General features: G+C 45.1%; 1 protein-coding gene across 1 annotated transcript in view; it reads left to right on the plus strand.

The window, feature by feature from the left end:
- The window catches only part of prkdc (protein kinase, DNA-activated, catalytic subunit), a 65,392-nt gene that overhangs the window by 5,937 nt on the left and 45,726 nt on the right, over nt 1-13,729 (plus strand). The window contains exons 10-26 of the mRNA XM_088642476.1: nt 23-180; nt 866-1,012; nt 1,519-1,683; nt 2,793-2,961; nt 3,896-3,945; nt 4,848-4,985; nt 5,669-5,818; nt 5,988-6,103; nt 6,939-7,098; nt 7,415-7,501; nt 7,710-7,829; nt 8,341-8,500; nt 8,874-8,980; nt 10,012-10,102; nt 10,529-10,692; nt 12,244-12,396; nt 12,598-12,705. Coding sequence (XP_088498602.1) covers nt 23-180; nt 866-1,012; nt 1,519-1,683; nt 2,793-2,961; nt 3,896-3,945; nt 4,848-4,985; nt 5,669-5,818; nt 5,988-6,103; nt 6,939-7,098; nt 7,415-7,501; nt 7,710-7,829; nt 8,341-8,500; nt 8,874-8,980; nt 10,012-10,102; nt 10,529-10,692; nt 12,244-12,396; nt 12,598-12,705 — 2,243 coding nt within the window. The remainder of the gene's footprint in view (nt 1-22; nt 181-865; nt 1,013-1,518; nt 1,684-2,792; nt 2,962-3,895; nt 3,946-4,847; nt 4,986-5,668; nt 5,819-5,987; nt 6,104-6,938; nt 7,099-7,414; nt 7,502-7,709; nt 7,830-8,340; nt 8,501-8,873; nt 8,981-10,011; nt 10,103-10,528; nt 10,693-12,243; nt 12,397-12,597; nt 12,706-13,729) is intronic.

The raw sequence follows: 13,729 nt of genomic DNA on the forward strand, positions 1-13,729 counted from the left end.
TACTTTTCCTTTTCGTTTGTAGCTGGATTGAAACTGTTCGCACGACACGCCGAACAATTCAGTAGCTGCCTCATAGACAACTACCGGTCAATATTTGAGGTCATGTCCAAGTGGTGTGGACACACCAATGCAGAGTTGAAAAGGGCAGGCCACTCTGCCCTGGAGTCCTTTCTGAAACAGGTAACCTGTTATTCTTCCCAGGTGCGTACTGTGAATGAGAAGGTAGGAATAGATGTCGTGTATAGGGGCGGCACGGTGGTACAGAGTTTAGCATTGCTGCCTGGCAATGGACTGGGGCCCTTGGTTTATTTTGGAAATGGGGGCTCTATCTGGGTGGAGGTTGTAAGTTTGCCCTGTGTTCGCATGGGTGTCCTCTGGGTACTCCACTCCCACAGCCCGGAGACATACTGGTATGTTAATTGGCTTCTGAGAAAATTGGCCCTGTTGTGAGTGTGTCTGCCTTGCAATGGACTGGCTTCCCATCCAGGGTGTATCCTGCCTTGCGCTCGTTGCTTGCAGGGATAGGCTCTGGCTCCTCCACAGCCCTGTATTGGGATTATAGGGATTCGGAAATGGATAGATGCCATGCCTAGAGCATCAAGTAGGTGGCGGCGTCAGCACGCGCAGGCTGCAAAGGAACAGATAAAGGTTTATTCCATGCCGAAAAGAAAAGAGACGCGACGTTTTGGCTGGAGCCATCAGGTGTCTGTTTTCTTCTTGGCATAAACCTTTACCTGTTCCGTTGCATGCCTGGAGGATGGAAAGAAGCAGTGCTGTATGGTTATGTGGCATGACATCACTGTACTTGTATGGCAGCAGAATGAGCTGGCTGTGTAAAAGGCCCTGAACGGTGCCTTTTCTGCAGGTGGCAGTTCTGGTGGCTGAGAATGCCGAGCTGCACAAGAGCAAGCTGAAGTTCTTCATGCAGCAGTTCTGCAGCATCATCAAGACCACCGATTCGACAAACAAGGAGCTCTCCATCGCCATCCGGGGATACGGACTCTTCGCCGCCGTATGTTCCTTCTTGTGTCTGTTGGAAAGTTTTCGTTTGGACAGGGGGGTGAAGTCCGTTTTTTCATAGGCTTTGTGAGGTTGCTGCAATATATACTGTGAGGCATTAAAACATGGAAAACGCTGTTCTGTCCAAAATAATTTGTGGAGTCTCTCAGTGTATTTGCTTGGGTTGTTAAGAAAGTCGGAGATAAAAAGACTCATCACCCTTTATTTCAAAATGTGTTTATCCTGGGCAGCTGTAAAATGGGTAAATTTACTTTTCTTTATCATTTTTGTAATGTTAAGAAAATAACATTCTTTTTATAATAATGTAATTTTGTAATAATCATTAATCACAACGGTATGTGATTAAAATCAGCAGAAAGTATGTTTTTAAAGTCAGGTAATGGACAGGGGAGTAAGGCTCTGTTTTCCATCCGATTTGTAACCTTTCTTGCGTTTATTGCCGTCCCCGATTTCAGTGCTGCGCTGTTTAATACCGCTTTATTTTTCCTGCCGTCTCAGCCCTGTAAGGCGGTGTGCCCTCAGGATGTGGATTTCATGTACACCGAGCTGATCCAGCGCTGCAAGCAGATGTACCTGACCGAGACCGACACCGAGGACGACAACGTCTACCAGCTGCCCAGTTTCCTGGACTCCATCGGCAGCGTCCTCTTCCACCTTGACAGGGTACCTCCGGAAGCCTGCGCTGCTGTGTCTATCTGTGTTTCTTTCTACCTGCGGTGAAAACCCCTCCTCCGCTGGTGCTCATGTGTGTCTGGAGAAAGTGCAGTTCAGGGATCACTACTGTGACTTCACTCTATTCATACAGAACTTCGAAGGTCAAAGACCATTTGTACTTTTCTGCTCATCTCACTTTTTTTTCCTGTTTTATGCAGAAACCCATTTCGTGGAAAGCTACAATTTTTGGGGGGGTTTAATCCTGATACAGGCAAATAGTTTAGGTTTAGGGATGGGTAGGGTTTAATTCTGCTAGGTCTGTATTTTGAAGGGCAAATAGTGGTGTTTTGGGTGCACACAGCTGGACCTGTGAATGACCCGACAGTAATTCAGTTACTTTGATTGTAAAATATCATTGATTAAGGGCGACAGGGTGGTGCAGTGGTTGGCATTGCTGTCCAGCAGCGCTGGGGCCCTGGGTTCATTTCCGTTTGTGTGATCTTGCTGTGTTCGTGTGGGCTTCCTCTCGGCGCTCCGGTTTCCTCCCACTATCCAAAGACATAGTGGTAGGTTACTTGGCTTTTGGGAAACTTGGCCATGGTGTGTGTGTCTCTCTGTGCATGTCTGCGTGTCCCCTGTGATGGACTGTCATCCCGTAAAGGGTGTATCCTGCCTTGTACCTGTTGTCTGCCGTGTGAGGCTCTGGCTCCCCCGCGACCCTGTACTGGGTTAAGCGGTTTAGAAGAGGGATGGATTGATGTAGTAGATTAGCTATGACAGCACGTCATATTGACAGGCTCACAGAGTTTACCTTGAGCTCCTGTGATCCATTTTGTAAGGATTCTAACCAAAGTGAAGATTGGTAAAAGATCAACTTGGTTTTTTCTCACCCAAATTAAACTTTATTGATAACCTTAGGTGAAGATTTAAGTGAATTGAGCATGTATTGAAAGTCCCGATTGTGCTGAAGTGTTTTTCATACTGTAGCTCCGTCAATAAAAGAGTAGATAAATGGCTGTTACTGTAGGTGTTTCTCTGTTAAGGTTAGCATTTGCCCCCTCGTGGTGTCTTCTGTACATTTCCCGTCTCCGCTCACCTTGGGCTGTGCGCTGTCCTAGATCCCGGAGGTGTACACGCCAGTGCTGGAGAGGCTGCTGGTGGTGCAGATCGACAGCTTCCCACAGTACAGCCAGAGGATGCAGCCGGCCTGCTGCCGCGCCATCGTCAAGGTGTTTGTTGCCATGGCGGGGAAGGGGCCGGCCCTCTGGAGCTTCATCAGCACTGTGGGTGAGTGTGACCACAGAGCCGCTCCTCACTTCACTGCCCCGAGCCCCTCCGATCACCCAGCGCGCTACAGCTCGCTCGGTAAACAATACGAGCTGGCAGCCGTGACATATCTTGTCTGGTGCATCTGCGCAAGAATTTGTCCGCCCTTGGGGACATCTTGGTATTGAAAACTTCTGTGTGGACAAGCGAAACCGCGTAAGGCAGAGGGAGACCTGTATGAAAATGTGTCAGCAGTCTGGTCCCGGAAGCTAATAGGGGCTTTCCCTGGATAGCACTGGGGATGGGGGCCCTTCAGGGGAGAGCTATATCTGTGCTGCCGTTGGTTTTGGTGAACCATTAAGCGGTACTCTTACCCCCTGGACCACAATTCCCAAAACACAATGCCCCAGGATGGTGGCTGCAGCTGATATGCTGTAGGGGGCGCTGTCCCTCAGATGAGGGACATTCAGTGAAGTGTTTTCTCTCACTTCTCTGCTAACTGTGAACTACTGTGCACTAGAACTGCTAGTGTGTAATAAAAACGTGTCTCCTCCTATACTTAAAGTGCTTTGGAATGAGAAGTGCTCTATACAATAAGTGCAAAAAATTAAGTGTTGTTTATATTAGTTTCAGACCAGGATGGTGGGGCAGTGATTGCTGCCTCACAGCGCTGGGGCCCGGGGTTCAATTCCTGGGGTGCTCTCTGTTTGGCGTCCATGATCATCTGCCTACTGTACACGAACTTCAACCCATAGGAGAATATATGTTTGGTTAACAAGTTCGTGTTTGTACAGACGTATTTCACAGTTGAGTTTCTTTAGTGTACACAACCCCTTTTTAGAGTTACATTCAGCTTGTAAGAACCTGTTTGTTTACCATACTGTAAGTATCGTTGTGAAAATGTACATTTTGTTTTCTGGCACAGGATTTGTTTGGCATGTGGTTTGTTTTTCAGTGCATCAGGGTGTGATCCGTGTGTGTTCAAAACCCGTACTCCTTACTGAGGTGAGGTCACGCTCAGTCTCTTTAAAACAGAACATTGTGTCTTAGTCTTTTTTTAATATTATGTTTGTAACCTCGAGAGGCAGAACTTACGTTGTACTATTTGTCCTGATTGGAGGAGGTTAACCCTCCTGCTATTTATTCTCTGTGTTACCTTCTTATTAAAAATTCTATCCTTACAAAGTCTTTTAAAGCTGTCATTTTGATACATAAATCACACTAAAAAGTCCCAGCTACTCAAGCTTTTTAATTTTTTATCTCCTAACCAGAGGTTCAGTTTTTGTTTTATAGTACTGTATATCCTTTTGATTTTAATTGGGGTGGAGCGGTGGCTCTGTGGCTCAGGATCTGCACGTGTGGCTGGAAGGTTGCCGGCTAGTATCCCACAGCCGGCAGAGGAATCCCTACTCCGTTGGGCCTCTGAGCAAGGCCCTTCACCCCAACTGCTCCAGGGGCGCCGTATAAATGGCTGACCCTGCACTCTGACCCCAAGCTTCTCTCACGGTCTGTGTGTCTCATGAAGGGCAAGTTGGGGTATGCGAAAAGACAAATTCGAATGCAAGAAATTGTTTATGGCCAATAAAGTGATTTATCTTAATGAGGGCTACCTCATTGAATGCAATAGCTTAAATTCTGGTTTTAGCATACGGACGTTTTACAGGTATAAATGAATGTAATTGGTCATTGCATTGATCCCAATCCCACAGGACAATATGGGGAACCATATCACAGCAATCCTGTTAACTGTATGTTGGGTCTGACTGCGTGCTTTACCGATCTTCGGCTCGTGTTCCGGCGAATTAGAAAAGGCTTGCTCGTGTTTTGAAACGGCATGTTTGCGGGAGCGCGCCCCAGTCGCGCTGTGGGGTGCTGCCTGCTCTTGACCGACTGCTTGTGCTCTGAAGGAGGAGGGCGCTGCTCAGGGCGCTGAGGGTGGCCGCTCGGCCGGCGCTGGCCAGGTTCGCACAGGGAAGTGGAAGGTGCCCTCCTACCGGGACTATCTGGACCTCTTCCGGAGTCTCCTGGACTGTGACCTGATGAAGGTAGGGCCGTGCGAGTGGACACTGGTGTAAGTGTCGAGGATTGTCAACGGGTCGTTGTTATTAATCTTATGGATAAGATTAGAGAGTACGCTCCCCACACACCAGCTATCAGTGGGGAGGAGAGCAGAGTGATGAAGCCAGTTCAGAGATGGGGATTATTAGGAGGCCATGATTGGTAAAAGCCAATGAGAAATTTGGCCAGGACACCGGGGTTACACCCCTACTCTTTTCGAGAAACGCCCTGGGTTAGGGTTAGCGTTAGGGTTAGGGTAGGGTTACATTTAATGACCTTGGAGTGTCAGGACCTCATCTTTTATGTCTCAACCGAAGGACGGTGCCTTTTTACACTATAGTGTCCCCATCGCTATACTGGGGCATTAGGACCCACATAGATGACAGGGTGAGCGCCCCCTACTGGTCCCACTAACACCTCTTCCAGCAGCAACCTTAGCTTTCCCAAGAGGTCTCCCATCCAGGTGCTGACTAGGCTCACACCTGCTTAACTTCATCAGGCATTTGAGTATTCACCTGTTCTTTGGCCATATAAGACAACAAGGGTGATGCCGATCTTAAATCAGACCTAATTTTGTACATGAATTATTCTTCTTCCATGTTAAAAAAATAGGATTTTCTGGAGATTTATGGGATTTTCTAAGAAGCCCTTTTTTGTTGTTGTGGTGCAGGACTTTGGCTTTCTCGAGGGGGTGTTTGAATCACAGAGTGCCCCCCTGCAGTCCCTCAACCGCCTACTTTACGACGAGCTCGTCAAATCTATACTGAAAATCATTGAAAAACTGGATCTGTCTGTTCAGAAGCAGAACCCCGATGAACTGGTAAGGCTTTTAACTAACTTTCTTCGAATGAAGTGTTCGTGTATTCTAATTTCTGACTTGATCTCGGGTGTAATCCGTGTCTATTTTCCTGGGTGCATCGTGTGTAGTGGGTGGTGCTTGTTCTTGGCTTATACCCAGTAAGGATTTGACCACTGCATTCTCCTCGCAGGAAGAGAGTGATGTCATCTCCAGCATGGTCATTCCCTCCTCTGACCCAACGGCTCACCTCCTGCCCAGCAAACCTAAAGACTTCACTGCTTTTATCAACCTGGTGGAGTTCTGCAGGTAGATGTCCCGATCAGCCAAAATCAGTCATGAGCATTTGGACCCTTTTCTCTGAAACAGTAGGCTATTGCAGATTAATTGTAATGTATACTATCAGCTTCCCTACCATTCACAACATTTTACATGAAATATACAAAATCTATGGGTGGATGAAAATGTTCAATTAATTTTCCAGAGAGGTATTTTCAGGTAGATTATATAGCATTCAGGGTAATCCAGATCCATTAACAAACAACAGTCTTGATTCACCAAGTGCAGAGGGAGTGAAAATAAGTGTAAACGGATCTCGGAGCTTGACAACAGTGAAGAAGGATGAAGAGGCTGTTCCTGGGGATGCTACTGTGTGATGGGTTATCATAACTAAGGATCAGAAGGAGTACACTTTTGTCGAGACCTTTTGACTTGTTGTGACTGAATCTCCTCTTGGTAACACAGCACAGGGCTGAAGGAGTAACTAGGTTTCACTGTAATCGTGAGTCTTCAATAACTGCATTAGGTGGAGGTGTATGTATTCTGTGGTGATTCAAAGTAACACAGAAAACGTGAGGATTTTGGTGCATGAAATTAGTATAGCTTAGTGATTGTTACCTAGCACGGAAAAACCCCAACTTGTACAAAGAAATGAAACCTGTCTTCTAAACATTCATATGATTCCTGGCAGTGTGGCCCAAGCGTTTACAAACCTGTCTTAACAAAAATGCGTAAATGATGGGCTAACTTTTCAAGGCTTAATATCGATGCAGGATGTGTGTTGCACTACAGAAAGAACGGTTTTGGCGTGAGTCAGTCAGTCAGTCAGCAGCAATGTCTCGTGGGCTTTGTTTTTTTCCTGCAGCGAGCTGCTTTTGAAGAAGCACGTCGAGTTCTTCGAGCAGTGGGTCTACCCACTCGGGCACGAGATCATTCTCCAGTCCACCAGATTCCCTCTGGTCAGTGGGTTCTACAAGCTGCTCTCCGTCGCCATGAAGATTGCGAAGAAGATCAAGTATTTCAAGGTATTTCTGTCGCGCTTCATCGGTTAGTTCCCACAGGATAACATGGCCAGAAGAACCAAATCACTGAGACGCATATCGGATGATTGGCCTGTTTATTGGAAGGATCTGTAAATCTTGTGCTGATTTGATGAGGCTGCTGTTAATGTTGAGGAGGTAACAAACTGAGGGGGAGAGTAGAAGTGAACTTGTACTTCATGCTATATCCTGATGAATGTGTGAGGTAAACATATATATTTTTATTTCTACTATGGTACACATTACACCTCTTGGGGATTGCTGGTTGTAATTAATGCTTTCCCTGTTTTGTGCCTGGCAGGGAGTGAGCCCCAAAAGCTTTCAACCGAACCCCCAGGACCCTGAGAAGTATGCTTGCTTCGCCCTCTTTGCAAAGTTTGGAAAGGAGGTAAGTCAGCCAATATTCAACCTTTTTGTTGAATATTTTTTGTAGTTTTGTTTTCCCAGTCATGGTTTGGAAGTAGCGTACGTACATTCCTGTTTAATGTTGACCCTCAGTCGGGGGATGTGCTTCTAATGTGATTAAGCAGAGAAGTGAGGTAGGGTATGGGCGGGTTTTGAAGGCCAGCTCAGTGCGCGTTGTGACTCTCCTCCAGGTCTCGGTGAGGATGAAGCAGTACAAAGACGAGCTGCTCGCGTCCTGCCTGACCTTTGTGCTCTCCCTTCATCATGATATTGTGGCTCTCGACATCAAGGCCTACGTTCCTGCCCTGCAGGTGGGGACTTTTTTCTGTTAATGAAGCTTTCAGAAGTCAAGGGTTGATATCGAGGTGGAAAAGGCAAAGATATCAAGTTCAAGTTTATTGTCATTATACCCATACACAGGTATATCGTATGACGAAATGCTATTTAGCTAGCTCTCAGACGGTAAGTAGTGCAAAAAACAACAATACGATTGTTTAAGAAAAGGAAGACAGAGACAACAATGTGCAAGTTGTTATATACAAATTTTTTCATATAAGTTGTTTATAAGCATATAAGTTGTTCCTGATGGCTGATCTTGGATATAAGCGGCCTAAACCTAAACCACGCTTGTTATACGCTTGTAACATCAGCTTTTAGTAATTGCAAGACCCATTGGTTTTTTTTCCCGAGATGTAGGTATTAAAAATGTGTAACTCTGAAGTGAATATGTTTTTGTTGTTTTTATTATGCAGTGAATATAGAGGTTTTGTGCTCACCAGAAAAGAGGGTATTGGCTCATGGCTGTTTTTGCCTCCCACCCAGACTGCCCTGAAGCTGGGCCTGAGTCACACACCCCTAGCCAGCGCCGCCCTGGATGCTCTGGAAGAGTGGTCGTCGCGCATCTCCCAGCCTCTCATCCAGCCTCTCTACAGGGATGTGCTGCCCTGCCTGGACGGCTACCTGAAGACAGCCGCTTCCAACGGTGATCCAGCAGGGCCCCGGCGTCAGCCAGGGCAGCGCCTCGCCCTCGGCTTTCTGTTGTGGAAGCTTTTTGTTGAAGTGTCGTCGCTTTCCTGTGCTGCCCTTGCACTGGACTTGACAGCTCCAAAAGTCCCACTAATTGCTTATGCTTCTAGTTTAATGTCCTAGGTCACGGTATAAGTAAACCTAAAGGGTGTTAAGACCTGCTTAACAGGTTTTGTTTCGTAAAATAATTCTTTTTTTTTTTTTGCCTTTTCCGTGATATTGAAATATGAATGTGTGAGATCATGGAGGATCCTCTGGTATCTCACCTCTGGGGGACCTGTGGCCCTGACGGACGGTGTGTAGGTTACTGAGCAGCTCTGTGATTGCAGGCAGTGACCAGAATACCTGGGAGGTGATGTGTCTGTCCAGTGGTGCGGAGAAAGGTTATGGCAGAGTTCTTCTGAGGCTCCTGAAGAGAACCAAGCACCTTTCGATGGTAATGATTGCACTGTAACAAATGGGAGAAAGACATTACATACTGTGTTTTGTAAATGTGCTGCAGTTACTGCTCCATTAGCAATAGTTTAATAGTTGGGAAACATTCAGTTTTTGTTTTCATCTGTTCATTGTCTTTTGCAAACTAATATATATGCAAAAAATATACTGTGAAGTGTGATCAGGTTTGCTAGCTAGTATGTTTTTCTGGCCAGTGTCTGGCTTTGTCCATTGATGTAACCTTGGCTGTGGTGTCACTAATATTTGGTCGATTAAAATACTTTTCCAAGATGGCAGATGTCCTGAAACCATATTGCATCGACGTCTGCTTTTTGTTTTTAGAGTTGTTGGGTAACCCAAATGTAACCCATGAAAGTAGAATATTCCACTGTTTGTTTTGGAGGGATTGTTGAAAGTTAGAGGCCAGTTGCAGAAAGGGAGTAATTAGCAAAGCAGGGCTGTCTTTGGGGGAAATGCAGTTTCTGAAGCAGGCGAATAATATAAATATCATTCCCATGTGTAAACTGATGATCATGACTGTATTTGTAAATACGGGAATACAGATTCAGATGGGGTGGCATAGCGGTGCAGTGGTTAGTATTCCCTGGGTTCAGGTCCGGACCTGGCGTTCTGTCTGTGTGGAGTTTGTATGTTCTCCCCAGGTTTGCTCTGGTTTCCTCCCACAGTCCAAAGACATACAGGTAAGTTAATTGGCTTCTGTGAAAATCGGTCCTGGTTTGAGCCTGGGAATTTCTATGTTTATGTCTGTGCAAGCCCTGAGATCGTGGTGTCCCCTCCAAAGCGTATCCTACCATTCTTCCCTCGCTTGGCCGGATAGGCGCCCCTGCGGCCCTGATCTAACCTCCAAGAGCTGGTGGGAAAAAATACTTCTGCTTAATGTATTTATTAAGCGAAGCCTGAATTAAAGACTCTTGCAGCAAGCCTCCGAGATTCTCAGCCATTCTTGTGTCAGCGCTGATCTCTTGATCCAGTAACAGGATCAGAAATGACACTTTGCTCTGCTCCTCACAGGCTGAAGACTCTCCCAGTGCTGTAGTGAGGCGCAGAGTTGTGAGGCTGCTTGGGCACCTGGGTGGGCAGCTCAACAGGAGCCTCGTTACAGGTGAGTTACTTTTACCTGATTCTGCCGCCTGTCTCTCTGCACTCATAGAAACAGGTGTGACTGATGGCTCTCACTTTCACCCCTTTCAAAGGTGGAATTTTTGCAGGTGTTCTCCCCACGTCTGTGTGAGTTTCCTCCGGGTCCTCCAGTTTCCACCCACAGTTCAAAGACATACTGGTAGGCTAGTTGGCCCTGCTATGAGGAGGAGCATAAGTGTCTTTATCAGTCTGCCCTGCAACAGACTGCCGTCGTGTCCAGGGTGTACCCTGCCTTCAGCCCCTTTTCCTTCCTGAGATAATCCCCATCTCACCTGCCACCCTGAATTGAAGGAAGCAGAAAATGGATGGATATATTCAGTATTTTGTATTTCATGGGGGGAGGATAACTGTATTCACAGTACATAGTAAAATATCCTTGTTGTTTTAGCCGCTTCTGCTGAAGAAATGATGAAGAAGTTCGTGGCGTGGGATTCAGAGAAGCGCCTCACTTTTGCAGTGCCATTCGCAGATATGAAACCAGTTATCTACCTGGACGCTTTCCTACCTCGCATCACGGAACTGGCTCTCTCCACAAGCGACCGGCAGACAAAAGTACAGTATTGCTCTTGACTTCACCATCAGGGATTAGAGAGCAAGGGAACACACTGCAGGTGTTGCCTTTCACTCAGCTTGAGCACTGTCTGTTCTGCGTGTCTATGCGTGGCCAAGTTTTGGTCAATTGAGACACAACCTTATAATACACAACTGTAATGGTGCTGAAATTCAAAAGGAAAGTATTTAAGGGTTCCTGGCTTCCTTCTTGCATTTTGGCTTGCGTTATAATAAGAACAAAACTCCCTTTTTGTTGGCTAATGACAAAACTGTTGTTTTTTGTTGAGTCGGTAGCTGCGTCAGCATGCATAGGCTGCAAAGGAAAAAGTTCGTTCTGTGCTGAAAGGTAAAGAACAGAAACGCAAAGTTTAGGCTGTGGAGCCTTCTTCAGTTGTGAGGCAAAGAGGGAAAGTTGCGTAGGAAAACAAACGTCAGAGTGGGTAGGAAGGGGCAGGGCGCAGCAGGGAAATGGGCATATTGTGAGTGTCCAAACTAAAGGAGAACAGGAGGAGTGGTGTGGGCAGGTGAAATCTGCAGGTGGAGAGATTTTAGAAGAAGATGAGTCAATCATTGAAAGGAGAGGGGAGGTGTGATCCAAGTTTGAGGATAATTTTAGTTTCGGATGTTTCAAAACCCCCTCTGGGGTTGTTTGTCATTTTTATTTGGTTGGGAATTCTGCAACCCTCCAGTTAAAAGTCATTGACCTCCTGTGTAATGAAATTAAAAACGAACGAGCCAGATGAATCCATATATAAGTGATCTTGTAATATAGCAAACTGATTGTTAGTGAGTCTTCTAAAAGGCCGAAACTTCACAGGCTGCAACCTGAAATTTATAGTTCCCCAACAGAAAGCCCCGCGGGTAACAAAAACATTTCACACCTGAGAAGATCATTTTTGTCCAGATGGTTTAGTAAAATATTCCAGAATTGCCACTCAATCCTAAAACCTGTTTTTTTTAGTGAAGGTATCTGTAATACAGTATTATATTTAATATTCCTTGAGTATTTTTTACATTTCTGTTAAAGGTTACAAAAGTACCTATTTCAATGCTCAAATCATTTACCCTAATGTCTGTTTTATGTCCTTCATTTCCTTCTAAAGGTTACTAGTTTTATTTCTGTTTTCCAGTATATGTACCTGGAAAAGCATTTAATATCTGTGTTAAACTAATACCATTTTCTGCATTAATGATCTTGTTTTACAATTGTAAGTTTTAAAAAAGCAAAAACATTGGAATTCATGAAACAACTAAGAAAATTCGTTTTTATGTTTTGGTTCAAATTTAATTAAATTTAACTGGAGAGTTTTATTTATTCAAAATGAATGACTCACTAAATGGCCTCCCCTTGTTTGTTACCATTCCTATGTTCTTCTGTATCTCAGTTTTAGGGTGCTGTTTTTAGACACGTCAAAGATTTTCTTGAAGATGAGACTTTATTTGCAGGCACTACATGCAGGTATTTGGTGGCTGTGTGAAGATAGGCTGTAAGAAGCCTACTGTATATAACGGTTGTGCTGGGTGACCTGCAGTACCTCTGGTGCTCCACAGGTGGCAGCCTGCGAGCTCCTGCACAGCGTGGTTGTCTGTATGCTGGGGAAGGGCTCTCAGATCCCTGAGGGAGAGAAGTCCTCTCCTCCCATGTACAAGCTGCACAAGCGCATCTTCCCTGTACTGCTGCAGCTGGCCTGTGATGTCGACCAGGTAACTTACACTGAGCGAACTCAGCTGGTTTCTGTGCGAATTGAACAGCACAGTGCGCTGTTAAAATTGTCGCCTTGCGTCCCTTGCTTCAGCTGTGCATGATGTGTTTCATACAAAAACCTTCAGTAATCCTGGTCAGTATGGGGATGTGCAAGTATATGTTCGAAGGTATCTGGGTGTCTCATGTGCGTTTTGCTCCAGGTGACAAGACAGCTGTACGAGCCCCTGGTCATGCAACTCATTCACTGGTTCACCAACAACAGAAAGTTTGAGAGCCAGGACACAGTGGCTATTCTGGAAGCCATTCTGGTAAGTAATTGTCTGGTGTTGAATACGACCACATTTCTTCAGTTTAATGCACTGTCGGAAAGAGGTGTCCATTATTGCTAAATGTCCATTAAATCACAAATGTTGTTTTTTCAGCCCCAAAATATGCTATTATGTGAGAAGAAAACATATACGCTATATTTTTTCTATATAATTGCTACATATGCTCTCTAGGTGTGTTAATACCTATCTGCACTATCCATATATCACTGCACTGTAAAGTGTATATAAATACATTGTATTGTATGGTATTACAGTAAAGTATTCTCTCACTTTACCAGATTAACAGTGGGAAAGGGATGTCCAGTATTGCCAGTTGTTCATTAATTTGCTCTTGCGATATGTTAAGCTAAAAAAATCGCTTTACTGGCAAGAAAAAGTGTCAGAAACTTCGGTGGACTGGTAATAGAAAACTGGAAGTTCATTCATTATATTATTGATAACCCTCAGTCTCTGTCTCTTGCTGACAGATACAGATGTCATGTCTGTGTAAGGTGTCAGTATTTGTACACGGAGTTCCTTTCCCTGCTGATTTCACGTCCTGGCGTCTAGTGCTTGAGTATTTTCTGGGAGCGGACCCGGAAGAGACAAGTCTTGTCAGCATTGTACAGTTGGGATAATTTGCATTCATCTTGGAGCAATTTATTCAATTTCTGACGGAACAGTTCTGTGTCTTCAGTAGGTTGACTTAAATCTTCACCATAGGTTCTTCTACTCACTCAACCGTGATGTTTAGAAAATATCCAAAGCCATCCATCACCACATTCAAAATCCAGTTTTATTGTTTGGCCAGTGTATCGGTTACAGATCACAACACAGCACTACCGACGTGCCTTTTTCGGACATCACCCCTCTTTACCAGAGTTTGTCTATTAAATCCAAAAAGTCTGTTAAAGCGAGGATTTAGTGTAATGATGTGTCATTTATCTTTGTGATTGGGTATTTTGATTTGTACTATTCTGTTTTTCTTGCACTTATCCGTATTGTAGGTTTGCACCCTATTTAA

The sequence above is a fragment of the Lepisosteus platostomus genome, chromosome 8, assembly GCF_059453375.1.
Source record: "Lepisosteus platostomus isolate fLepPlt1 chromosome 8, fLepPlt1.hap1, whole genome shotgun sequence".
NCBI classification, from domain to species: Eukaryota; Metazoa; Chordata; class Actinopteri; order Semionotiformes; family Lepisosteidae; genus Lepisosteus; species Lepisosteus platostomus.